The sequence below is a fragment of the Equus quagga genome, chromosome 14, assembly GCF_021613505.1.
Source record: "Equus quagga isolate Etosha38 chromosome 14, UCLA_HA_Equagga_1.0, whole genome shotgun sequence".
Taxonomy (NCBI): domain Eukaryota; kingdom Metazoa; phylum Chordata; class Mammalia; order Perissodactyla; family Equidae; genus Equus; species Equus quagga.
Genome location: NC_060280.1, coordinates 94,949,972 through 94,975,987, shown reverse-complemented (window position 1 = coordinate 94,975,987; position 26,016 = coordinate 94,949,972). Strand labels below are relative to the sequence as shown.

The following is a 26,016-nucleotide window of genomic DNA, read 5'->3' as shown; positions in this document are numbered from 1 at the left end:
TGGAGAAGGCCCTTGGGGGGCGGTAAGTGGACAAAGGATGCTGACGAGCTGGGTATGGGACGGCCGACCCTACAGAATGGGAACCCCAGGAGAAAGACGCCCTGGAGGGGACCCTGTAAGAGCAGCAGGACGAAGTGTCCCCGGCAGAGGCCGCTGTGATGGGACATCTGGAATCCCAGGGAGGAAGGTCCCATGGGGACGAGATGCTCGCAAAAAGGAAACTCCCTCCCGGGAGGACGCCAGTGAAAAGGGACCCTACATCCCGGGACCCTCTGGCGGGGACCCTATAGAGGACAGTCTACGTCGGACCCCAGGAAGAAGGCCCCTGTCGATCAGAATGGCTACTGAGTCAGGAACCCCACAGAGATGACGCCCTAAAAGGAAGAGGGCAGGAAAGCCGGCCGACGGGTAGTCTCCGCCCTCCCCCGCCCGAGCGGAACCCAAGAGCTCCGGGATCGCGAATCCGGACTTGCCTCTCAGGCGCGCGCAGCCCTCACTACTACAATTCCCAGGAGGCCCCGCGGCTCCGGGCCTGCTTCCCGCTCCCCGGCGCCCGCGCGGTGCCTACCGGGATACGTAGTCCCCGCCGCGGTTTCCCCCCCCCCCCACCCCCCCGAACGACCGGAAGGCCGGCTCCGCCCCCGCCGCCAGCCCTACCTCCTTCCATATCCTCTGTCCAGTTGCGGCTGCTACTCGTGGGAGAGCTGGGCGAGGTGTAGTAATCGCCGCCGGGGCTCGTGTCCACGTCTTCCTCCATCGAGCCCGATTTGTGCCGCTTGCTCCTAAGGCGCGAGGGAGGAAGAACGCACGCCGGTTACCACGGAGACGCGGAGGGGGGCGGGCGGGGTGGGGGGGCGGGGCGGGCTTTGGGACTTCCGGTCCCGAGGGGGCGGGGCGAGGCGGGTGCTATCGCGAGAGACGTTGTGGGAGAGCCGGTTCTCAGTTAACACCTGTGCCATCCTGCCCGTTGCCTGGATGGGACACGTGGGGCCAGAGGCAGGGAGGGACCCGGCCGAGGTCACAGGGCAAACTAGCAGGGTGGACACCCGAGCCCCAAAGGCCTGGCTGACCACTGTAATCCTGAGAACAACCCGGTGGGATTCTGATCCCATTTTACAGATGAGGAAACTGAGGCCAACGCAGGGTGATCAGGTCACAGCACACGGCCTGTCTCAGCAAGAAGCGGGTGTCTGCATCCTCGTGCAGTCTCAAGGGCTGGGCCCGTGGACACCAGGCGGTGGGAACCCCGAGTGGGTGTCAGGGCACTCAGGGCTGGGTTTTGAAGGATGAGTAGGAGTTGCCCAAGTGGACCGTGAAAAAAGGCATTCCAGGGAAAGGAATGAACCAAGTGGGGCCACATGGAGGTGGGTGAGGGGTCGTGAAATGCCCCAGATGGAGATGGGGACCGGGGCACGTACCCACTGGAGGAAGTGCTGGGTAGCGTTCTTCTCATGCCGGTGCTGGCTGGATTCAGGTCGTAGGCCAGGTGCCCCTGCAGCTCCCCCAGGGAGAAGTTGGGTCCTGTTCCAGTCACCACGGGTGCTGCAGGGGGCGACACAGAGGAGAATGAGGGAGGGAGCAATTTACCCTGGAGGGGTGGGGAGAGCCGTCTGGGGGCCATTTGTCCAAAGGGGAACCCCTTTTGCAAACCCGGGCTGGTTCCTAATTTGGCCAAAAGTGGGCTTATTCTACGGATCAGAAGCCCAAGGCCGTCCAGAGAGGCCAAGGTCACACTGTGAGGCAGAGGCGTAGCCAGAACCGGAGCCCAGCTCTCCCCGGCTCCCCCAGAAGCCAGGCTCTGCTGATCTGCACAGAGAGGGTGGTGCTCAGGGATAAGGCGGGACAGCGCCCAGAGCTCCCTGGGGTGAGGTTCAAACGGGGGTGTCAGGGGGAGGGCAGGGGGTCCCCAGCAGATCCATAGGGAAGGGGACAGGAAGCATGGTGGGTGTGGGGTGGGACCCTCTAGGGGGGCGGGGGGAGGCCCCAGGAAGGAGGGATGCTGGTGGAAGGTCCTCCAAATCCTCCACTCAGCCTTTGGAGTCTGTTTCCTGGGGAGGAACTTGTCACCCTGACCTTGGGCTCTGGGAGGGGCCTGGAGGCCGCCCTTCCTAGGAAGCCTGGCTTGGTGACAGAGGGTGGCTGCAGGGGACGAGGGGGAGTGTTGGGGGGGGCGGCTACTTCCTCTTCCCCAAGCCTCTCCCCTCCCCCTGGGACCCTTTCCCTCCCGAAGCCCCTCCCGCCTCCGGTCCCAGCGCAGGGTGGGCGGGGACACTCACTCCGGGACACTTGGATGAGCTCGGTGACACTGAACACGCCGGAGGTGACGAAGCTTTCCTGGAAGTCAGTCGTGTCTGGAACAGGGAGAACGCGGGGGGTCAGCGGGCGGCTGCGGAGCCGGGTCCGTTTCCCTCCTCGTCCCCCCACCACCGGGGCCGCCCAGGCTCCCCGGCAGGTCCCCTCCTCCGTCCCCACGGCAGCAGCACGGCCAGCTGAGCCCCTCCAGCCCGCTGGGGGCGTCCCTCCGCGACCCCCCCAACCCCGCCGGGAGCCGACCTTCCTGAGCCCCTCCCCCGTCGTCCTCGCTGCAGCCCCAGCCAGGGTCCCCTCCCCCGGGGAGGCCTCTTATCCAGCCTCGCCTTCATCCGGGGCATGCCAGTGGAGGCTGGACCCGGGTTCAAAGCCCGGCTCAGGCGCCCACTCGGCCTGGCATCTTGGGCAAGCCGCTTCCCCTCCCCGAGCCTCAACGCTCTGTAATCTAGAAGGTGGGGACTGTGTCCCCATCATCTGGGTGGTTGTGACATGTGAAGCTGGATTCCTAGGCGGCCGCTTGCCCCCCTTGCATCATTTATCGCCCCTGCGACACGACGGTTCCACATCCTTCTCCCTCCAGGCTGGGAGCTCCGGGCCACCGGCAGGGGTGTCTCTGCCCAGCGCCCGGCGGACAGCGGGGGCTCAGAACCACCGGCCGCCTGGAGGGTCCACGGGCCGCAGTCAAAACCCCCAGGTCCCCAGAGCCCCTCCTGCCTAACGTCAAAGGAAGAGGGACCCTCCTCTGCCCACTGGGGTGGTTTGAACCCATTTCACGGATTTGGAAACTGAGGTTGGCTGCAGCAGGGTGGGAGCCCTGGCCAACCTCGGACAGCTCGGAGCAGGCCTGTCCCGGCCGCGGCGCCCTCACAGGCAGGACCCGTGTCGTCAAGAAGCTCGCCGGGAACGAGACCCATGGGAGTGGCTGCCCTCCTGGGCCCCAGTGCAGCCTGGGCGGAGGGCACGGAGCTCAGTAAGTGAAAAGCCTGTGCTCCCACATTCATGGCAGCACATTCACCACAGCCCAGACTGGACCCGCCCACTGGCCACTGGTGGACGACGGACACACAAAATGTGGTCCAGCCACACACTGGAATATTACGCAGCCGGGAAGACGAGCGAGGCCCTGACACAGCCGCACGTGGACGGACCTGCACACACGACGCTCAGGGAGAGGAGCAGACACAGAAGGACACACGGCGTGTGACCCCATTGACGTGAAACGTCCAGAACAGGCCAATCCACAGACAGAGAGCGGGCTCGTGGGGGCCAGGGGCTGGGGAGGGGGTGGGGGTGATGCCAATGGGGACGGGGTTTCTTTTTGGGATGATGGAATGTTCTGGAACTAGACACAGGTGACGGTGCACAACACTGAATTGTACATTTTAATATGGGTAAAAGGATGCATTTTCTATCTTGTACATTTTACCACAATAAAAAATGTGGGAAAGGATTATAAAGTCAAACAGAGGTCGGGCAGGTGGGGTGGGGGAGCTGCGGGGGCGGGGAGGAGGGACCCATTTCACACAAAGGGCTCCCAGAGGGCCTCGCGGAGAGGGTGACATTTCCCCACCAACCTCACGGTCGGGCCGAGCAAGGCGCACACGCGGTGCCACGCGGGAAGCACCGGGAACCGAGCCTGCGCAGAGGCCGCGGTCAGCAGGATGCTGCTCAGCGCGGGGTTTTGCCCCCTCCCCGAGGGCCACGATGTTCCCGGCGGCGAGAACGGCCCGTGCAAAGTCCCTGGGGCTGGAAGGCACCCGGCGCGCTGGAGGCCAACAGGGCGGGAGCAAAGGAGCCGGCTGGAGGCCAACAGGGCGGGAGCACAGGAGCCGGCGACGGGGCACAGAGGAGGCGGGACCGGGGTCCTGGTGGAGGCGGGGGTGGGGGCGGGGAGCAGTTCTCCTTTGGGCCCCCAGGGGGCAGCAGGGACCGCGGGGACCGGCTCCCAGGCCACTGTCCCAGACCCAAGCCACGGCTGGCCGGTCTGGGAACCCCGGCCACCCCGGCCTCCCCGGCGACAAGCTGTGCGCGCCCCGTTTATTGAACACTTACTGTCCGCCCCGGGGCCACGCTGGGAGGCTGGCGCCCGGACATCCCTGCGGACAGGGCGGTGGCCCCTGGTGTCCAGGGGAAGTGGCCGTGGCCGTTTCCTGCCGCCCCAGCTGGCCAGCTGGTGTCAGCAGCCCCGCACCCTCCCTCCGGGGCTTCCTGTTGTGCGGAGCGCGCACTCCAGCCCCGGGGACTCCCTGGCGGGTGGACGGCCGGAGGAAGTGACCCCTGCAGTGGCCCGAGCTCCCCCGGGAGCAGGCCAGCCCACCCCCCCCGCCGACCCTGAACATCTGGCCGGGAGGGAGGCGCCTGGGGACAGCAGGAGGCCAGGGAGGCCTCGGGGTCACACAGGGCCAGTGAGGAGCGGCCCGGCCCGCCCTGCGAACCTTCTGGAACCATCCGGCCACCCTGAGCCGGCCCTCCCCACCCGCTGTTCCTTCCATCTCTTCTTTCCTTCCTGGTCCCTGAAATACCCTCCCTGGAGTTTCTCTCCTCCCCTCTGCTTCATCTGTCCCTCTCTCCTTTCTTTCGTGCTGCGAATACTTATTGAGCGCCTCCTGTGTACCAGGTCCTGTTCCAGGCACCAAGGGCACAGGGGTGAGCAAGACGGATGAAAACGTCGGCCCTCGAGGAGGTGACGTTCCATTAGGAGAGAGAAGCAAACGCGGACAGAATCGCTAAGCAACGGGGCGAACACATATGCCATCACCAACTTCCTCCAGGGGAAATAAAACAGAGGGCGCCCAACAATAGCAGCTGAGGCTGCTTGAGCTGGGGGAGCTCGGGGAAGATGGCTCTGAGAGGGGGGACCGTGAGCTGAGACCTGGGTCATCTGGAGAGGGAGGGCAGTTAGCTGTCCAGGCAGAGGGCACAGCCCGTGCAAAGGTCCTGGGGCAGGACTGGGCCTGGCGTGTTGGAGGAACAGCGAGGAGGCCTGTGCGGCTGGAGCAGAGGGAGCAAGGGGGAGAGAGAACTCGGGCTTCTCCCCAGGGGGAGGGGAGCCTGGAGGGCTGCGAGTGGAGGAGGGCAGACCCGACTCAGGGGCTCCCGGCTACCCTCTGACCACTTTGGGGAGGACAGACGGGGGGCGAGGACGGGTCTTCAGGCTCCGCTCCCAGTTCCCCCACTGCCCCCCCAGAACCTGCCCGTCCTCCTCTGTCCCTCATCCAGGAACCGCGGGCCGTCTGGGGCCTCCCCGTGGGGTGAGCCCCCCGGAGCCCAGACGCGGGCAGCTCAGGCCCGTGGGCTCCACGCCCAGCTCCCCGGGCGCCCCCGAACCTCTCTGAACCTCAGTTTCCCCTTCTGCACAATGGAACCACAGCGGCGCCCGACCCCCAGCATGGCTGCGAGGGACGAATCCATTACACTCGCGAGGGTCCCGCTCCCACGGGGCGGGGGGGTCGGACGACGGTCCCCAAATCGAGGGGCCGGGGCCCCACACTCACCCAGCGTGATGGGCTTGCTGTCCTCCTGGTCGGAGCCCATGCCCGCCCGGGGGCTGCCGCTCTGCTCCGCGTCTGCAAAGAGAGGGAGGACCACATGGTGACACTGCAGGGACCGCCCCTCCCAGGAGGCTGGGCCGGTGCCGTGGAGCAGGGGTCCCCGAACCCGCAGGCCCCGGGGGTCGGCCGGGCCCCCTCCCTCGGCTGCTGCCCCAGGGCGTCTGGACATTCAACCCGGCACCTGCAGGCGCCAGCGAGGGTCCCCGGGGCGCCGGTACTCCTACGTGCTGGCATGCGGCGAGAACTCAGCCTCAGTTTCCCTGCCCGTGCAGTGAGGGTAACACTGAATCCTGCTTACCCCCGTGAGGTAGGAGCTGTCGCTATGCCCACTTTACAGATGGGGAAACTGAGGCCCAGAGAGACGAGTCCTTGAGCCCTCGGCCTCTGCCCTCCAAGGCCTGGTGGCCCACAGAGGGGGCTGAGGGGGATCCCTCGGCAGTGGCAGCACCCCTGCCCACCCACCTCACTTGGGGGCTCCCTTCCCCCCAGCACCTGCCCTCCCCCCACGTATCTAAAAATAACCCGGCTCATTGGCAGACAGCACCCTCGCCGTGTTGGCGCCAGCTCCTTCTGCGGCCCCTGCGCCCCCCACCGGCTGCAACCCCGGTACCCCGCACCCCCGCTGCCCTCTCAGGTCAGAAGCGGCCCGAATCCCCATCAGAGAAACCCTCCCTCCTGCCACACCCCAAAGCCAGGAAGTCCATGCTGTGTGACCTCAGGTAAGTCGATCAACTGTTCTGAGCCTCCGTTTTCTCCTCTTTCAAGCGGGCGTGAGCATCGCCCAGGCCTGACCAGGTGGCCAGGAGGTGGCGGGAGACAACAGAGGGGCCGCGCTCCAGGCGGGAGGAGGCCTCCAGACCCGCCAAGGTGATGTCCGTCACGTCGCTATTATTACTGTTATTTGAAACCCCTACGATGGCCGCACACGCGGCGCTCTGTGGGTCCCAGCAGACACGACATCGGTGACAGGGCAGGAGCCACAGGGCTGGGACGGTGACGTACCCATTTCACAGACGAGGAAAACCGAGGGGGGAGCGGCGAAAGTCCGGGGGTTATTTTATTCAGGGTCACGGGGTCGGGCGTGCGGGAGCCACTGGCCTCTGGGGTCCGACGCCCGAGTCCCCATCCCAGCCCTGCAGCCTCCGAGGTCACGTCCCCTCTGGAGCGTCAGTGCCGTCGGGGTTGTTGTGGGAATAGTCACTGAGGCTGCCGTAGCGGCACGGGAGCGGGCCCGTGCCTCAGTTTCCCCACCCACGACAGCATGGATGCGGGCAGCCCTCGCTGGCCGGGCCAGGCGGGGCCAGGCGGTGGCTGAGGGGACCGTGCCTGGCTGGGCCCCGTGCCCTGCGGCCACCCCGGGCTGGGCAGCCGGCGGCCCCTCGGAGGCGGCCAGTCCCGCTTGGCCAGCCCCGCCGTTGGGAAGGGCCCAGCCTGGGCAGCCGGCCGCGCGGGCTCCAGGCCGCGGGCACAGGACCCTCTGGGGCCGGGCGCCCACACTCGCGCCGCCCGCCTGGCACTCGGCGCCTCCCGGGGGGCGGGGGGGGGGGGGCAGTGCGTCTTGAGCCCGGCCCGCGGCTCCTGCTTGGGGACCTGGCAGCTGGGCTGTGTGCCTCAGGCCCATCGCCTGCCCTCTCTGTGCCTCTTTGCATGTCTGCGAAATGGGCACAACCACAGCACGTCCCCCGATGCCCTCTGTGCAGGGCCAGGTGGTCCCAATGCCGTGAGGCGCTCCAAACCGCGGCTGGCACGTGGTCCGCATGTCAGCCATCGGAGGGAGCTTTGTTACTATTATTAACATCGTCATTGTTGTTTCTGGGCTGGGTGCTGGTACTGGGCACCACGAAAAGCAACGGGCGGGCTCCAGCGTGGAGCCTTTATCTCGTTGATATTCGCTGTGTGACCTCTGGCCGGCCACACGACCTCTCTGAGCCTCAGTTTCCTGGTCTGTAAAATGGGAAGAGAAGCAAGCCGCTCACCGGGGATGCTGGGTCGCTGAGCCAGCTGACAACCCGGGTCGGAGGGCGGGCGCCAAACCGGCGGGGACACAGGACAGGGTGGGGACGCCGGCAGGGCTGCGCTCTTCGTGTCGGCTCCTGGGTCTCCTGTCCCAGCCTTGAGTGTCAACCTTGTCTTGAGGTCCAAGGGCTTTTTTTTCCTTGGGTTTTCTACGCCGACCGTCATGTCATTGCCAGTGGGGACGGTTCCGTTTCCCGCTTCCCGATCCACAGCCCTCGGCTCCGTTTCTTCCAGAACAATCCTGAGCCCACGCAGGAGAGGGGCCTCGGTGGGCGCCCGACGTGAGGCCAGGCCGGGGTCCCCGGGGGTCCCTGGGGGCGTGCAGACGCTCTCTTCCTTCTCCAGCCCCGGGAGGGCGGGGGGGGGGGGGGGGGGGGGGGCGTGTTTGAACTTAAACCAGCGTGTTCTCGATTCTAAGTAACAGGAACAGAGTGAAAATACGGGAAACAAGGGAACGGAGGAAATTCTATCCGAGGACGCGGGAGTCTGCGCCGTCGCCAATTCTTCTCAATTTCATTTTCAGGTTGTGGTTAAACAGACAGAACATCAAATTGACCATTTTAGCCATTTTTCTGTGCCCAGCTCAGCGGCATGAAGCACATTCACGTTGCTGTGCCACCATCCCCTCCATCCGTCTCCAGAACTTTCCATCTCCCCAAACTGCAGCTCTGTCCCCATGAAACACTGACTCCCACCCCTCCCCCAGCCCCGGGTCCCCCATCCTTTCTGTCTCTGTGGATGTGGCTCCTCTGGGGACCTCCTGTGAGTGGACCACACAGTGTGTGTCCCTCTGTGTCTGGCTCACGTCCCTGAGCATCACGTCCTCCAGGTCCATCCACGTGGGAGCAGGTGTCAGGACCTCCTTCCTCTGTCCTTTGCCGTCTTCCTTTCTCGTCTGTGACACCGTGAACTGTTTCCGATCCCCCCGGTGACCACCTGCCCGTCCGTCACTGGCTCCTGGAAACGCCCACCCCCACCCCGGGGCCGTCGGGAGCCACCAGCCACACGCGACTTGACATTTAAATCAGCTGCCCTTGGGGCCGGCCCGGTGGTGCAGCGGTTAAGTGCGCACGTTCCGCTTCAGCGGCCCGGGGTTCCCAGTTCAGATCCTGGGTGCAGACACGGCACCGCTTGTCAAGCCATGCTGTGGTAGGCGTCCCAAATACAAAGTAGAGGAAGATGGGCACGATGTTAGCTCAGGGCCAGTCTTCCTCAGCACAAAAAAAAAAAGAAAAGAAAAAAAAGAAGAGGATTGGCAGCAGTTAGCTCAGGGCTGATCTTCCTCAAAAAAAAAAAAAAAAAATCAGCTGCCCTGAACTTAAATTTCCAAGACTTCCGACGCACCGGTCACCTGTCAATACTCCGTGCCCCACGTGGCTGGTGGCGACCACATCAGACGGCGCCGAATGTGCCCCCATCACGGAGAGGTCAATTGGGCTGAGCTGCTCTGGATGTTTCCGTGAGAAATCAGGAAAAACCCAGCACCGACCACTCCCCCTCTCTCCGTCTCCTCAGACCCCCGGCTGCACAGACGGACCCCGGGCCGAGTTCTCGCCACGGTCAGAGCCCCCTGGCACCGTCGGACGAGGCTGGGAAACTGAGGCCCGGCTCAGAGAGCCCGTTTCAGATCCGTCCATTGTCAGTGATTCTAGGGGGTGAGGGGGCTCCAGAATTTTGCTGGTTTTGTATAAACCATAGACACATAAAGCAGCTGTGACAGGAAAGCTCCAGGGGGCGGAGTGACTAGGAAAAAAAAATCGAAAAAGGCTCCTTAGCGGAAGCAATAAGGAAAAGAAAGGGTCTTGTCTATTTTTAAAGGATCCTCAAAGGAGAAAGAACGTGTGACAGAAACCATAAGTGACCTCCAGCTCTAAAGTGTCTCCTATCTGGCCCTTTACTCAAAGTCGGCCGACTTCCAGCTGTGTGTCCTTGGGCAAGTTCCTCGATGTCTCTGAGCCTCCGTTTCTTCATCCATCTTCTTTCTTTTGACCACGCAGCAGGTTGACGGCTGAGCGCCTCCTGGGTGTCAGATGCCCCGGGGGACACAGCAGTGGCCAACAGGGACAAAAATCCCCACCATCGTGGCCCTGACGTCCTGTGGGGGGGGGGGGGGGGGGGGGGTGACAGGCACAGAGTCAGCGAATAAACCAGGAGGATGACTTCAGGCTGAACCTCGGGCAAGGGAGGTCACACAAGCCGGGGATGCGGCCCCTGGCGGGCGAGGGGCTGAGACCAGGAGTACTGACCGGGCCACTCTGTGCGAAATGGCATATTCCAATAATTAACACTTAGTGAGTCATTCCTTTGACTATGTTGGGCTGCCAGTTTCACCTCCGGACTCATTTAATCTCCAAAACTCCTCCACGAGGCACACGTGATTATCGTCCCTGTTTTTCAGATGGGGAAACTGAGGCACAAAGACAAGCAACGGCATATTCAAACTCACAAAGCACCAGCGCACGGCGAGGGGCCTGGAATCAACACCCAGACACCCCGAGGCCTCACATCCGGGTCCCGTGTCTTTGGCAAAGGGAGGCCCCGGGGCCCTTGCAGTCAGTAGTTTGGGGTGATCCCCGTGTTGGGATCAGGAGGACAGAGCCCCGGGCTGGGATTCCCCCTCCTCCACCCGCAGCCCTCCAGGCTCCCCTCCCTTGGGGAGAAGCTGAGTCTTCCCTGCAGCCCCCCAGGCCCTGCACAATCTGCCCCGTCCCCTCCCTGCCCTCCCTCCTCCCTCTGTCCTCCTCCTCCCTCTGCTCCAGCCACAGAGGCCTCCTCACTGCTCTTCCCACACGCCTGCCCCAGGGCCTTTGCACGGGCTGTGCCCTCTGCCTGGAGCTCTGTTCCCTCAGCATCCGCATGGCTCACGCCCTCCGCTCATTCCGGGACGTTCCTCAAAGCCCTGGGTCCCCGAGAGACACCGGAGGCCCTTCAGCACCACCCACGAAACACAGCCAACCACACTCACGCTAGTCTAAGCGAGACTCTGGCCCTCCCCCGCAGCTGTGACACCCCGGCCTGGCCGGGGACCAGTTCTTTCGGCTTCCCGGGGCCCCGAGAGTCACGTGCAGCCGGAATGTCACCACCCCCTGGAGCTTTCCGCTCAAACAAACACGTGAGCTCGGCGACAATCGAAAGGTAAACTGGATCCGCTGACAGTGGGGACGGACTGTTCCTTCTCGCTGTGGCCACGAGCCCAAGGGGCCTGTCCCCGCGCATGACAAAGGCGCCGCCGCGGCCTCCAACTCGCCCTGCCCTCCCCCCCGGGCAACCCCTCCATCCCGTCACCGGGGGACGGAGGTGCCACCCGGCCCGCGTCCCGCAGATGCTCAGGGACGACCTACTACGTGCCGGGCAGTGGGCAGGACCAGAGACAGACGGCGACGAGGGGTGGCATCACTTCACGTCCTTCTCAGTCCCGAGGGACCGAGGGCGGCTCTTGGCAGAGAAGTCAGGGAGGACCCCTTGGAGGAGGTGACGTCAGCGCTGGGGACGGAGGAATGGGGCGCTGGAACCCGTGGGGCCACGGGGGACCCTGGGGTCACTCTTGAGCCCGGGGAAGGGCTGTGACTCAAACGGAGTTTTATTCTAGAACCTGTCTAGCTTCGGGGACATTTTGGGGGGGGGGGGACGGGAGCCCACGGGTGACGTCGGGGGCACGTGAGACGGGGCGGCCGGGCGGAGAGCAGCTGGCGGCTCCCGGAAAAGTCAGAGAGTGACGGACCCCACTGCCAGCAACCTCGCCACTGCGGAGACAGCCCAAGGGTCAGAAGCAGGGGTCAGGGTGACTCACGACCACAGTCACAAGAGGTGGAGGCAACCGGGGTGGCCGTGGATGGGGGACGGACGCACACAGTGTGTCCATCACACCCTGGAATACTACGCAGCCGTGAAAAGGAAGGAGATCCTGACACCTGCTCCCGCGTGGAGGGACCTGGAGGACGTGATGCTCAGGGACGTGAGCCAGACACAGAGGGACACACACTGTGTGGTCCACTCACAGGAGGTCCCCAGAGGAGCCACATCCACAGAGACAGAAAGGATGGGGGACCCGGGGCTGGGGGAGGGGTGGGAGTCAGTGTTTCATGGGGACAGAGCTGCAGTTTGGGGAGATGGAAAGTTCTGGAGATGGATGGAGGGGATGGTGGCACAGCAACGGGAATGTGCTTCATGCCGCTGAGCTGTGCCCTGAAAATGCTTAAAATGGTGACTTTGATGTGACGAGAGTTTTGTCACCACAACACACACAGCAAAGTCTCTGGTCTCTCGGGGCTGGGGGTCACATGATCGTCGCCTCGGGATGAGGACAGGCCCGGCCAGCCGAGCCCCCAGCGTCACTGGCTCCCGCCCGGGCGCGTGTCCGCCGCGGCTCTGGGGTTTCCTCTCGGGCCCGGCGGCTTCCAAGCGTCGCTGGCTCGGCCGCTGCCACGTCCGCCTCCCGCCGGCGGCCAGAGAGAGAAGCAAAGCCAGGCCCTGGAATCCCAGCTCCGCGCACGCGACCCTGGCCCTCGGCCCCGCGCACACCCTCCCTGGTCCCCCGGCCAAACCTCGGTCCTGGCCGCCATCACACTGGGCTCCGTCTGGGTCCCTAAATATATGGAAGCTGCGTCCTCTCCGTGGCCCCCCAGGCCCTGCCCGACCTGCCCCGTCCCCTCCCTGCCCTCCCTCCTCCCTCTGCTCCAGCCACACGGCCTCCTCGCTGCTCCTCCCACATGCCTGCCCCAGGACCTTTGCACAGGCTGTGCCCTCCGCCTGGAGCTCTGTTCCACAGCTGGTGCCGGGCCCGCCCCCTCGCTTTATTCAGGTCTCTGCTCCAAAGCGCTTAGTGTGTCCACAGCCCCCGGCACAGAACCTGGACTTGACGTTCCAGAGGTTCAAAGATTCACGTCCCTAGCCCCCTCCCGAGAAGTGTGCCGGCAGCGGACCCCGAGGACGTCCACTTATGTCACCACCTGCTGTGTCACCTGCGCCCCCACCCCCTCCCAGGGTCCACGCAAACCCAAGGGGAAAGTGTAAGTCCTTCATGCAACTCATGTATCGAGCGCCTGCTGTATACCCGGCCGTGCCCCACGCTCTGGGGACACAGTAACGACCGAGGCCGACACCACGTGCTGCCCCGTGAGGTCACCGCCGTGGGAGGACTCAGGCCAACTGAATGTGCCCCGGGCTTCCAGGAATCCGGGTACCGACCCCGCCTCCCCCGACGTCCCTCTCCTGCCCCCCTGAGGCCGGCCCTCTGTGTGGCCCACGCTGTGTGACCCCAGCCACAGCCCTTTCCCTCTCTGAGCCCCGCATCCTCGCCTGGAACATCCGAGCCTCCGCCCGGCTGTGCCCAGGCCCGTCGAGGAAACGGGCAGAGCTGGCGGGCAGGGCGCTCCCCAGCCTCTGGGGACCGGCCCGGGGACGCCGGGCAGCGCGCGGTGACCTCCCGGCCGCCGTCGCCCCTCCCGCGGCCGCGGCCCGAGTCTGGCCCGCACTTTCCCTCTCCCTCTGCCGCCTGGGCCCGAGCCAAGCTGCCGGAGTCACTTTCAAAGAACTTTCTCTCCCCTTCCACCGCCCCCGCGCCCCGCGGCCTGGCGGCCGGCCCTCCGACGCTCGGGGACACCTCGGGCCGGGGGTGGCGGCGCTGGCCGTACCCTGTCCCCGTCGTCCCCGTCGTCCAGCCCGGCCTCGGCCTCGGGGCCCCACGGGGTGGAGGGTCCGGCCGTCAACCCTGGAGGCCCCCAACCCCGGGGACCCGGCCCAGCCGGGGCGGCCACGCCACCTTGTGACATCACCACCGGGCGGCCATCTTCTCGACTCTCCCTCCCCCGGCTTCCAGATGCTTCTCTGGCCGGGCGGCCATTTTGTGTGCGCGGGAGGACGGGCTGGCACGGGTCCCCTCCCGGGTGGGGCGCACACGGGGGACCCCGGCCGTGTCCCCTCCCCTCCCCGGGGTGGGGGGGGGTGGTCCGAGCAGGGTGGCGGCCGTGCCAGGCGGCCCGGGTCCCTCTGGGCGCTCGGCCGCCCGGGGATGCGAGCGCCGGGGTTAAAAATACCGCGCGCCCCTCCTGGTCCCTCCAATGTCACACGTGTCAGCGCCACCGGGCCCGACCCAAAATAACCCGCTGTTTACACCGGAGGGAATTCTTGGCTCTCGGGCAGCCAGCCGAGGCCTCCGCCTCCCTGGCAGGCCCGGGCGGCGGGCGGGGGGGGGGGGACCTCCGCGAGCCACATGTGCCCACGGGCCGGACGCACACGTGTGGCCGCAGGAGGGGACGGGCAGGCCCCGGAAGCCATGGTGGCCGCAGTGCGGACCAGAGAGCGGCGGCTGCCAGGGAGGGGGCTCCAGAGCAGGGCCGTGTCCTGCCCGTGCTGTGTGGCCTCAGGCCAGCCCTGCCCCTCTCTGGGCCTGGGCCCACAGTGGTGACGTGGGTTGGAAAGGAGAGAGCGGGAGCCCGAGGGGCTGGGCGGTGAGAGACTTTTCTCCTCCCCTTGCCTTCCCGGGAGGGCCTGTCTTCCTGGAGCCTGGCACACAGTCGGTGCTCAATAAGTGCTTGCACACAGCGGGCACTCAATAGATGCTTTCAGACAAGGGGGTCTGCTTACTCCAGCAGAGCCTGATACACAGCGGGCACCTAATACATGCTCACTGCTGGAATAAGCAGGATTATCCTGACAGGGGCTGACATACAGCAGGTGCAAAATAAATGCTGGTCGGACAAAGGAATCTGAGGAAATTTGGGAAAATCGGGGAGATTCAGAGGGAAAGACCAGGATTAGGGGAATGGGACCCTGACCAATGGTGACGTAAGAGACGTCTGACCGCAGGCCCGGGGCGGAGTGTGGAATGTCACCCAGGGGTGGTCCATCTTGGTCCCCATGGGCCTTTGAGAATCAGCAGAAATCATCTTTGGAGAAACTCCCCCAACTGCTCCCGCATATCGGAGGGAGGGCCCTGGAGCAGGATGAGTCCAAGGAAGGGACAGAAACCTGGCCTGGGGGCCCAGGAGGGGCTTCCTGGAGGAGGGGACACGGGAGCCGGGGCTTTGATGTATGACTAGGAGTCTGCCAAGCACAGAGGTCCCAGGGAGGTTGGGCAACTGGACCGAGCACACAGCCAGGACTCGAGCCCCTGTGGAGACTCAGCCACCCCAGTGACCATGTCTGGGCCTGGCAGAGGCGGGGGGGGGGGGGCGCAGTGGGGGTGCAGCCCCCCGGGGGTGGTGGCCGGTCCAGCCCCCAGCCCAGGAGGGCGGCTTCCAGGTGGGACCCCAGGTGGCCGCGGAAACCCTCGCAGCCTCTCCCCGTGTCCAGTCCTTCCTCCTGGCCCCGTTTCACAGATTGGGAAACTGAGGCCCAGTGAGAGGCTGGGAGCCCGGCCACCTGTTCCAGGGGCGCCGCCTTGGTCCTGGGGCATCAGACCCACGCAGCGAGCCGCTCACGGCCTCCCCTTGCCCCTAACCGGCCATGTGACTCCAGGCCACCCCAAGTTCTCTCTGAGCCTCAGTTTCCCCAGCTGTCCCATGGGGCAGGGACAGCGTCACGCCAGGCTGGACGCCCTTCCGGGCGGGAACAGAGCAGGCAGAGGCCCTGTGGCCGGGGTCCCGGGTCACAGGAACGAGGCAGGGTCGCTCGCCTGCCCCCGAGGGGCCATCCCCAGCCTCCCGCCTCACTGTGGCCGTCACGGCCCGGGTGCCCGCCGCGCAGGGGCCACTCTGCAGGCACGGGTGACCACGGCCCTGGCACAGATGGGGAAACTGAGGCACGGGGCCGAGACGGGCCCTGAGGAGCGGGAATGGGACCCAAGTGTGGGGCCCCTCAGCTCGTCCACTGAGCTCCCGGCCCCTGGGCCCGCCTCTGCCTGGCCGCCCGTCACCCCCCACCCGACCCCGTGCTCCACCCTCGTCCCCACGGCGCTTGTTCCCCAAAGTGGCCAGAGGGCGCCCGGAGCCCCCGAGTCCGACCCGCCACCTCTGCCCGCAGCCCTCCAGGCTCCCCTCCCTGGGCCGGAAGCCAAGTCCTCCCCGCGGCCCCCCAGACCCCGCACGACCTGCCCCGTCCCCTCCCCGCCCTCCCTCCTCCCTCTCTCCCCCTCCTCCCTCTGCTCCAGCCACACGGCCTCCTCGCTGTTCCTCCAGACACCAGGCCCATCCTGCCCCAGGGCCTTTGCACACACTGTGCCTCTGCCTGGAGCACCTTCCCCAGATCTGCGCACGCTGGTTCCTTCCCCCAAGGCCTCCCGGACGAGCCGTCCCTCGGCTCCCGTCTCGGTTCTGACTGCATGTTCCCCGTGTGTCCCCCCCCCCCCCCCCCCGTGCACCCCACGAGGCCTGGGCTTTTGCCCATCTTGCTCACGGTGACGTCCTCAGGACCCAGAAGCGCGCCTGGCACACAGCAAGGGCTCAATCAGTGTTCCCCGCGTGCTCCCAGCCCCCGCTGCGTCTCCACTCGCTTCTCCCTCAGCAGTCCCAGGACGCAGGCGCATTGTACTGGGGGGGAAACTGAGGCCAGAGAGAGAAGGCACCAGCCGGCGGCGGCGGGAAGCAGAGCGGGCTGCGCACGGCCACGGGGAAGATCAGAGGGTTGGCAAACAACATCGACGGCAATAATAATAACGGGGATGAAGGGGCGCAGAACGGGGGTCGGGGTGTGCGAGGCTCCCTCCGCGGGGGCGTGGCCCGAGGGGACACCGGCCCCGGGCCCCTTTAAGAGCCTGGCGCCGCCGGGCCCGCCCCTCCTTATGTAAGCGCCCTTGCGTAACCGCTTACATAAGGCCTGTCCCGGCTGTCGGCTGCCCGGGCGGGAGGGCCAGGCCACCCCGGAGTCCCCTCCTCAGGGGGGTGACGTGGACGGCTTCCCGTCTGCAGGTGGACAGGGGGCCGCTCCCATGGCCCTGAAGGAGAAACTGAGGCCCAGAGAGGGCGAGCGAGCAGCCTGAAGCTGCACAGCCTCCAGAGGAAGGGAGGGCGGAGGCGCAGAGCAGGCTGGGCGGCCTCCCTCTTCGCTCCTCCCTCTGGCAAACGGGGCTACAATCGGGGACCCCGCTCTGCGGGGCCTGGTATGCAGCTGGCGCTCAATAAATGCAGCCGTAAACGCCACCCGGGGCCCTGCTCCCCAACACTTTTAATTCTCTTCCCGGGCTTAATGCCTGCCAGCAGGCGCTGCTGTTGCCTCGTGCTCCGTGAAGGGAAACTGAGGCAGAGAAGGGTGACAAACTGCCCGTCCACACAGCCAGGGAACGCCCAGGCCGCAGGGGCTGCGTGACCGCACCACGGGCACAGCAAGAGCGCCGACTGTGTACCAAACCCCGGCCCAGAGACTATTCCACCTGCCCCACGGCTCCTGGGGGTGGGCACAAGGAGCCCCAGATGCAGATGGGGAAACCGAGGCACACAGAGGAGAAGGTTACGTCCAGGCTTAAACCCGGGTCCTACTGTGCCCGCACAGTCTCCTCCCCCAGGCGGGCCTCCCAGCCCCAGGGGCCACCCGGCCCACCATGTGGGGGTCGGGGGTGGGAGGGGTGGGGGGGGGTCTGGATATGGCACCTCCCCCCCCACTTCCGGGAGGGCTGGGGCTTGGGAGGGGGCGGCCCCTCACCTCCCTTCTCCCTGGGTGCTGGCCCTTTAAGGCAGCTTGCAGCCAGGGCTTGTCCCCGGGTGACCCCAAGGCCAGGCGTGGCGGGGAACAAGGGGCCCATTCAGCTGCCGCTGCCGCCTCCGGGCAGCCCCCGGGGGCCTGGGGGTGGGGAGGAGCCGGCCCAGGCGGGAGGGGGGGACCCGGAGAGACACAGAGACAGACACAGAGACAGAGACAGACAGGAAGGGACACCCTCGGCCGCCCCTCCCCCGCCCCGGGCTCCCCCAGGTCAAAGGTTAGAGGCTGATTCACCCCCACTCAGGCTGCAGCCCCCAACAGTGCTCCTTGATCCAGCTGAACCTGGTGCCCGCTCTCCAGCACCAAAGTCCTCTAGGCCCCAAGAGGGGGACCTGGGACATCTAGGGAGGTCGCTGACACCCCCCAAATAGCCCCTTCTCCAGGAGCCCCTGGGGGCCCTCGCATCTCCCAGAGACAGGTTCGAATCCTGCCCCTGCCCCTTAGCTGTGTGACCTTGGGCCAGCGGCTTTACCTCTCTGGGCCTCAATTTCCCCACCTGTTAAATGCAGTTGGTGATCACGGCGACCTCGGTGGGATGGAGGCGGAAGGCAACGGGTGCCCATCACCCCTGGTTTTGACCAAGCGTTTGACGTGGGGAGCCCTCCACCCTCCCGCCCATAAACGCCCCCGAGAGCCAGAACACACCAGGCAGCCCGTCTCCTGCCAGGTGGCACTATCGCCGGTTACGACCACCACCTTCGCCAGAGGACCTACTAAGCGCGCTCGGCGTGGGGCTGGGCGCGCCGGGAGACACAGTGGGGGCCACATCACCCCAGATGCAGACGTCCCGCTACGTCCCCCCAGGGCCGCCACCAGCCTGGGGGAGCCCGAGAAACTTGAACCCGCACGCAGGCCTCTCTTCCAGAATCTTCTGCCCCGTCCCCTGGCGTCTGAGGACAGGCTCACTCGACTGGACCCTGAACTTCCGGGGAGTTCTGGAACCTGCCCCCAGAATGTTCTAGAACCCACCTCGCGGGATTCTGGAGCTTGTCCTTCAAGAAGCAAAACCCGAGCATAGACGACTCAGGATGCTCGGAAACCCCGGGACCTGCCGCTCCGGGGCCGTCGAGACTTGCTGGGGGGGCTTCTAAAGTGGGGGGGCCCACGTTGGGGGTCCCCGACCCGCCTCCTGGGCGGCTGTCACCCCGCTTCAGAGAGTCCCAAGGCTTCCCTGAGCCCAGCAGCTCTCGACCAGCCCTGCTCCCAGGGGACGCTGGGTGACGTCTGGGGGCATCTGTGGGTGTCACACTGGGGGGGCTCCTGGCATTGAGTGGGTGCCGCTCAGCCCCCCACAGTGCCCGGGATGGCCCCCCAGAGGTGACCCAGCCCCAATGTCACAGTGCGGGCGGGGGGGGGGGGAACACCGTCTTTCTATCTTCAAAGGCCCCAAGGTGACTCCTGCCTCGGAATCTTCTAGAACTCAGGGGCCCTGGAGCCGGGTGGCGCCGAGCACGTGGCCGCTGGGAATGGACACGCAAGCGCGAAGCTCACGCCGGATTTCAAAGACTTCGGACCCAAAAAGAAAAATGCAAATGTCTCAGTGACTTTTCCACGTGGATTTCGGGCCAAAAGGACCACCTTTCGGACGTCCAGGTGGAACACGGTCAGCTGTGAAAATTCACGCCCCTGCTGTGGCCCCTTTGAGTGTCGATACCAAAAAAGCGCTCAATAATCCTGCAGCTACCGGACCGGGCTGCCAGGAGAATTCTAGAACCTTCTGGACGGTCAAGAAACAGAACCGGCCAGAGGAAGGGCCCTCGCTGGGCAGCCCCGGCCAATGCCCTGCGCCTCTCTGGGCCTCAGTTTCCCCATCTGGACAAGACATCCGGCGACCCCTCCCTGGGCGCTCGGCAGCCCTGACCATCTGTGACTCCCGCCCACACGCGGCCGGAGGGACAGGGGCCGGCCTAGCAGCTGGCGGCCGGCGTGCGGGGGGGCCGGAGGTGTCCCGAGCTGCCCTCGGCCTCCCCTCGGTGCCCCGGGCGCGGGGCCAGGGCGGCAACTGCAGCCCCACCGCGCCGGGGTGGCCGCCACAGGTGCAAGGCCGCGCACCCGCCTCCGCGGGCTCCTGGGGGCGGCCCTCCCTCGCCGGCCGCCCCGGGACCCTCCGCAGCCCTGTGCCCCGCCACGCGCTCCAAGGTCCCCTTCTCGTGGACACGATGTCAGGCCCACTCCGCGCACGCCCCCTGCCCCCTCTGCGCGGGAGAAACGGGAGCACAGAGACGGCGTGAACCTGCCCAAGGGTGCCCAGCGGGCCAGAGGGCAGACCTGGGACCAGAACGACGGCAAGGATGAGGACGACGGCCGCGATAGTAACACCTGTCCTTACGCCACCGTCACTGGGGTTATTTCCATGAGTTACTTACTTGTCATTTCGTTACACGCATAGGACACGTCACTATTTATTATTATTATTAACAACGACGACTTATTGTGGGAAAATATATGTAACATAACATTGACCATTTTAACCATTTTTAAGTGCCCCTTTCTGGGGCAAGAAGCCGCCTTGCAGCGCTCCCGCCGTGCCAGGCCCTCCTTGACGGGGAGGGAAACTGAGGCCCCGCCGACTTCACCTGCCGAAGGCCACATGGAGCCGCGGCCTGCGCCCCGACCTCCGGCCCCGCTCCACGCGGCTCCCCTCGTGGGCTCACCCACCTGTCAGTCCCTCGGGGCCGCTGACCACGAGCCCAGAGTCCTCGGCTGTCGCTATAAATACCCCGGCCGCTGGCGTCGGGCCCTCGGGCCGCGCGGCCACCTTCCCCGCCCTGACGGACAGCTGTCCACCTGGCCGCCAGGACACCTGGAGCGGGGCGGGGGGGGGGGGCGTCCCACGGTCGCCGGCCTGCGTCACAGGGGCCCCTGCGCGTTCGCTGGGGGCGCAGAGCAGCACCGAGGTCTCCCCGTTGCCTCCTGGGGCTGGGGGCCAGGAAGGGCCTGAGCATCAATTGAGCGCCTCCTGTATGCTCTCAGGGGATCACCGACTCCCATCCTCAATGAGGCAGACACGGCTCTGAGTCTCGCCATGTACAGATGGGGAAACTGAGGCTCAGAGAGGGGGGCGCTCCTCGCACGGCCGGGAGCGAGCACAGACGCACAGGGTGTCCGTTAGGCAGATAAACACACGCCCTCCCCCCTGTGCCGCCCGCCTTAGTCTCCCCGGCCGGGAGGAAGATGAAAGTGGCGGAGGCGGTGGCTCGGGGTCCAGCGTGCCCCTCTCTGTGGCCTGCAAGGCCCTCCCTTGCCACCCTCGGCTCCTCACAGTCCCAGACCAGAGAGGGCGGCGCTCTGCCCTACGTCACACAGCAAGTGAGGGACAGCACAGCAGCTGACACGGGTCCCCTCACTCCAGCCTCAGGCCCCTCCTCCCACCACCTGAGCTCAGGGTCCACTTTATGGGGACCCCGGGCCCCAGGCTTGGCCCAGCCGGCCCTTCAACACAGTTCACGGCTCTCCATTCACCTGTTCCCTCTGCCTTCAGGGCCTATGCATCTACCATCGGCACAACCAGGAGGGTGGGCTCCGTTCCACCATCTTAAAACCGATTCTTAGTTATTTTTCCTTCAGGGTCTCAGGAACTCAAGATCTCTGGGTTCGAATTCCGCTCTGTCTCCTGGGAGCTGTGTGACCTCAGGCAAGTGGCTGACCCTCTCTGGGCCTCTGTTAGCTCATCGGAAACAGGAGAAGGTGGCAGGCCCTCCCTCCCCGGGGATGCGGACGTGGTTGGGCCCCACCCGTGTCCTCCGTTTCCAGGGTCTCTGTCCTGATTCCCGCTCCTCGTTCCTACGGGGGCACCGGGGACCCCCGTCTCTCCCGCCCCCCCCGGGCCCCCGGCCGCCTCTGCAGCAGCTGCCGCTCCCAGGCCGGGCCTGCCCGCAGCGCCACCCGGGCGGTTGGCACGGCCCCGGGCGGGAGCGGGAGGCCGGCCCCCCGCGTCAGCAGATGGGCACCATCTGGGCCGGCGGCGCGGGCGGCGGGCGGGCTGGCAGCTGCCGGAGCGGGCGCGGGCCTGGCACCCCTCCCCCGCCCTGGCACGGCGCCCGCCCGCGCCTCCGGTTTCTCAGGCCCCGGAGGGGGCGGGGAGGCCTGGCTGGGCCGGCGGCTTCCCTCTCCGGCCCGGTTCCTGCAGGCTCCTTCCAGAAGGCCTGGCCGGCCCTCGCCCCGGAGCCAGGCGCCCCCTGCTCCACAGGCTCCCGGCGTTCTGGCCCCAGGGCCTTTGCACGGGCGGTGCCCCCTGCCCCCGAGGGCTCTCACTCCATCCCTCGGGGCTCCCTCGCCTCCTCCAGGCCTCACCTCCAAAGCCACCTCCTCAGGGAGTCCCTCCCCGTCTGGAGCGCCCCCCCCCCGGCCCCCCCCTGCCCCCCCCACGTTCTGTCCTCCTGTCAATTTAACCGTGAACCGTCGGCTTCCCTGTCCCCACTCACTTGCACACAGCCCCTCCCCACACGTGTGCACTTAGCAGGCAGCCCTGAACGGCCTGAGGTGAGACTCATGTCACCCCTTCACCCCCTCGGCCGCCCCTGGGGCACACACTGAGTCCGGCCCCGAGCATGTGCCCTGTGGCCACAGTGGCACCAGATGGGCCCCCGGGGAGCCAACTGCAGCCTCAGGAGGTGCCCTGGGCTCTAAGTGGGCTGGCAGCCCCAGGGCTGAAGGGGACCGTCCCCCGAAATAACCCCGAGGGAGGAGGCCTGGAATTCCCCTGCGGGGCGCGGCCTCGGGGTCCCCCTGACGCCCCCAGAGAGACGGGGACGCCGGCCTCGGCCGAGGACAGGGAACGACCCCCATGTGTCCAGGTCCCACTGTCTCTCCCCGGCTCTGTCTGTGTCTCTGTGTCTCTCGCCGTCTTCCTGTCACCCCCTCCAGCCCAGGGACCCCAAGGCGGGAGGAGGGAGTGGACGGACGCCTGCCTGGCCAGGAACAGACCAAACTTCGGGCCTGGGACATGGGGCGGGGGGCTGGGGGGGTGTCAGTGACGGAAGCTGCCGACACTCCATCCCACCTCTGCCCTCTCTGGGCTGTGGGACCTCGGGGCGGGGGCAGGCCCTCTCTCTAGGCCTCTGTTTCCTCATCTGTAAAATGGGGACCACAATGATTCCCGCTATGACAACGGAAAAGAGTCGCTTGGCCCTCAGGAAAAAATGCCCAGCAGAGACGCAGTGCAGCTAGGAGTTGGGGTTTTGCAGCCTAAGTAGGAGTTTTCCATGTGGGAAAGCATTCCAGACAGGGGGAACAGCATGGGCAAAGGCCTAGAGGAGGAAACGGTAACCACCACGAGGAAGAAAACGGTGCCTTCACGACCCCAGAGGGCTGTTTGTTGAGCGCATACCGTGAGCACCCAACATCCCCACGAGGCGGCTCTTTTGGAGCCTCCCATTTTACAGACAAGGAAGCGAGGCACAGAGAAGTTCAGCAACTCGCCCGGATTCCCCAGCATCAGGCGGCTCTGTGCCCGACCCTCACTCACAGCCAGCAGAGGCCGCGTCAGCCGGGCCGGTCTAAGCAGGGCTTCCCCTGGGGACACCGAGCCGGCTGCTAGCCGAGCCGGAGGGCGAAGCCCTGACCTTCCCAGCGCGGCAGCCGGACGTGGAGGTGACTGGGGAGGTGGCCGCGGGGGAGGGGAGCCCGGAGGTGGCGCTGACGCCGCAGAAAAGCGCGGCGCAATGTTAGCAGCAGCCGACGGGGCTGGAGGGGGACGTGGCAGCGAGGGGACCCGACTTGCATCCTAATGAGTTGGAGCCGCAACCCCGCCCCTGGGGGGTTTGCTGGTAACTGGGGGGGGGAGGGGCCGGCAGATGGGGCCAAGGTCAAGGACTCAAGGTCAAGATGGGGACACTCTGCCCGATGTCCCTCCCACACCCCAGGAGCCCCCGACCTCATCTAATCCCCATGCCATTGCTGGGAGACGGCCTGCCTGTTACCCCCTTGGACAGAAAAGGAAACCGAGGCACAGAACAGTGATGTGTCGGGTCATAGGTCCCGCAAAGGGCGGCCGACCCCTGGTGTCCCCCGTGTTCTCCCACTGGGGGCACCCCCCTCCCCCAGCCCTCCTCCCTCCGTCTCTGGTCATGCGACCACGCGCGTTCACATGGGGTCTAGCCGGCTGGGTCTGTGACCTGCGGGCGCCCACGTGACCCACCGAGGCAGCCCTGGGGGTGGCACGTGCCCTCTTCTGTGCCCAGCTCCGCCTGGGGGGCTCATGGGGCGTGGGGCGTGTCCTCATTAGGGTCCACATCTGCTTCGGTCCCCACGAAGACAGTCACCGCCGACACCTGCCACGTGGCCGGTCGGCGATCAGCACACCCCATGCGTGAGCCTGGCCAATCCTGGCGGTGCAACCGAGCCGGGGACTCTGGCGGCCTCCACGTGACAGAGGGGGCAACTGAGGCCAGAGTCAGACACAGCCAGGAAGCAGCGGGCGACAGAGCCCTCTGTCCTGCCAGCCAGGCCCTGCCCTCAGCCACCAGCCCGCTGAGCTGGAGGCTGGACCCCACGTCGGGCCTCCACGCTTTCTGCCCGGCCAGCCGCTGAGGGCCTGGAGGCCCCTCATGGCCGCCTCCTCCTCCAGGAAGCTGCCACGATTTCCCCACCCTCACAAACCCCACCAGGATCGACCCTGGGCATCGAGCCCGCAGCCAGCAAACACCCAGCTGGAAAGGCCCGAGAGAGCAGGGATGGCTGAGGACCAGAGAGAGCAGTGACCCAGCCAAAGGCACACAGCACCCCAGCTTCCCACCCACGGCACAAGTGTGTGCCCCATCCGCTTCTGATGGAGGTCTGAGAGTCAATCGACAGTGTCCCAGAGCGACCCCAGCACTCTCCCGGCTTTCCCTGAGCGCTAAGATGGCCCCTCTCCCGTCGCTCTCTCTCCTGCGCCCCGTTCCCGACAAGGCTGTATCGCACCCTTCAGAACTTCTGGGACACGGTCTCATCTCCTGAGACCTCAAGGGCCTGCCACCCCCGTCAGACATCAAGATCAGGGCCTGCCTCTACCTTCAGACCCTCAGGACGCACATGCCTCCCCCGTCAGACTCTCCTTGAACCATCTCTCTTTCCCTCCGACCTTCACATCGCAGGCACCCACCCCCCGCGACTCCAGTGCGGCCCAGTTCCTCCCTGGGCCCTTCCCACCGTATCTGGCGATCCCCTTACCCAACGGGGCGGCCACCCCTCTCAGACCTCTCACGGCCCTGCCTCCCCCCCCTGACCCCTCACGGCCCTGCCCCCCCCTCTGACCTCTCACGGCCCTGCCTCCCCGCTCTGACCTCTCACGGCCCTGCCTCCCCCCTCAGACCTCTCACGGCCCTGCCTCCCCCGTCGGCCCCGCACGCCCGCTCACCTCGCTCGCGCACGAAGTAGGCCAGGTAGAGGTCGAGCTCCTTGACGGCCACGCCGATGTGGTGCGGCTGCACGCAGAGCACCGGGTGGCCGCACTGCGCCGCCTTCACCAGGCGCTCGCCGTCGGTGCTCTCGAGCGGGATGCCCTTGAAGAGGATGACCATGACCAGGTCCAGGCGCCACACCTTGTCGGCCTGGCGCAGGCAGTCGATGCGGCGCATCTTGCCCTTCTGGTCGGGGTTGGAGAGCACGCAGCCCGGGGCCTTCTTGCCCGTGATAGCCAGCACGAAGTCCTCGCGGAACTCGGGCCGGATGTCCTTGCGCAGCTTGGCCAGCAGCCGTGACGCCCACTTCTGCTTGACCTCGGCCTTCTCGCCCAGCAGCTCGTCCTTCACCGCGCGCTCCTCGTCCTTTGACATGCGCTTCTCGTGCTTCTTGAAGTACTTGCGCTTCCGCGCCTGCAGGTTGAACCAGGTGTAGGCAAAGGCGCGCACGTGAGGCAGCAGCGCCTCGATGAACGGGTGGAACTCATCCTGCGGGCGGGAGGGCGGAGGTCAGGGGGCGCGGGGACCCCCCAGGCACAACCCCCAGCGGGGAGGCCCAGGGGCTGCCGCCCTCCCCCGGAAAACGGAAGGCACCCGGCAGAAGTGCACGGGGGGGGGGGGGGGGCAGGCTGGAACGGGCTGCCCAGATGGGGAAACTGAGTCCCGGACTGTGTGGGAGGGGCAGGCCAAGGCGCGCGTTCAGGGAGCACCGTCCTGGAGCCTCGAGCAAGCTGAGGACCCACTGCACAGACGGTGTCACGGAGGCCGGGCTGCACGGAGCCACCGTCCGCGAGAACTGGCGTCCGGAAACCCCAGTTGACCAGCACGCTCGAGATGCCCAGCCGGAATGTTCTAGTCTCTGCCACCACGAGCCGGCTCTGCTCCGGGGCGCAAACCTCGCCATCCGTGAGATGCCGAGGACGGTCACCGCGCGCGCCAATAAAACTTTATTCACAAACTCGGACGCGGGCACTGGCCCCCGGGCCGTGGTTTGCGACCTCTAGACGAGAGGCTGGGCTCCAAGGTCTAGAGCAGGCCGAGTACACAGCAGGTGCCCAATGATGGCAGGAGACATCGTGCTCCGAGAGTGGCGCTTGGGGCCCGGCTCTGGGACCCACCATCGG

At 66.2% G+C, this 26,016-nt stretch overlaps 1 protein-coding gene across 6 annotated transcripts in view; it reads right to left on the bottom strand.

Moving 5' to 3' along the window:
- NFIC (nuclear factor I C) overlaps positions 1–26,016 on the bottom strand; it is a 53,534-nt gene that overhangs the window by 14,229 nt on the left and 13,289 nt on the right. For all 6 annotated transcript variants that reach the window (XM_046637461.1, XM_046637460.1, XM_046637462.1 and 3 more), the window contains exons 2-6: positions 24,850–25,381; positions 5,805–5,876; positions 2,277–2,351; positions 1,419–1,542; positions 658–782 (exon numbers count right to left, since the gene is read on the bottom strand). In XM_046637461.1, coding sequence (XP_046493417.1) covers positions 658–782; positions 1,419–1,542; positions 2,277–2,351; positions 5,805–5,876; positions 24,850–25,381 — 928 coding nt within the window. The remainder of the gene's footprint in view (positions 1–657; positions 783–1,418; positions 1,543–2,276; positions 2,352–5,804; positions 5,877–24,849; positions 25,382–26,016) is intronic.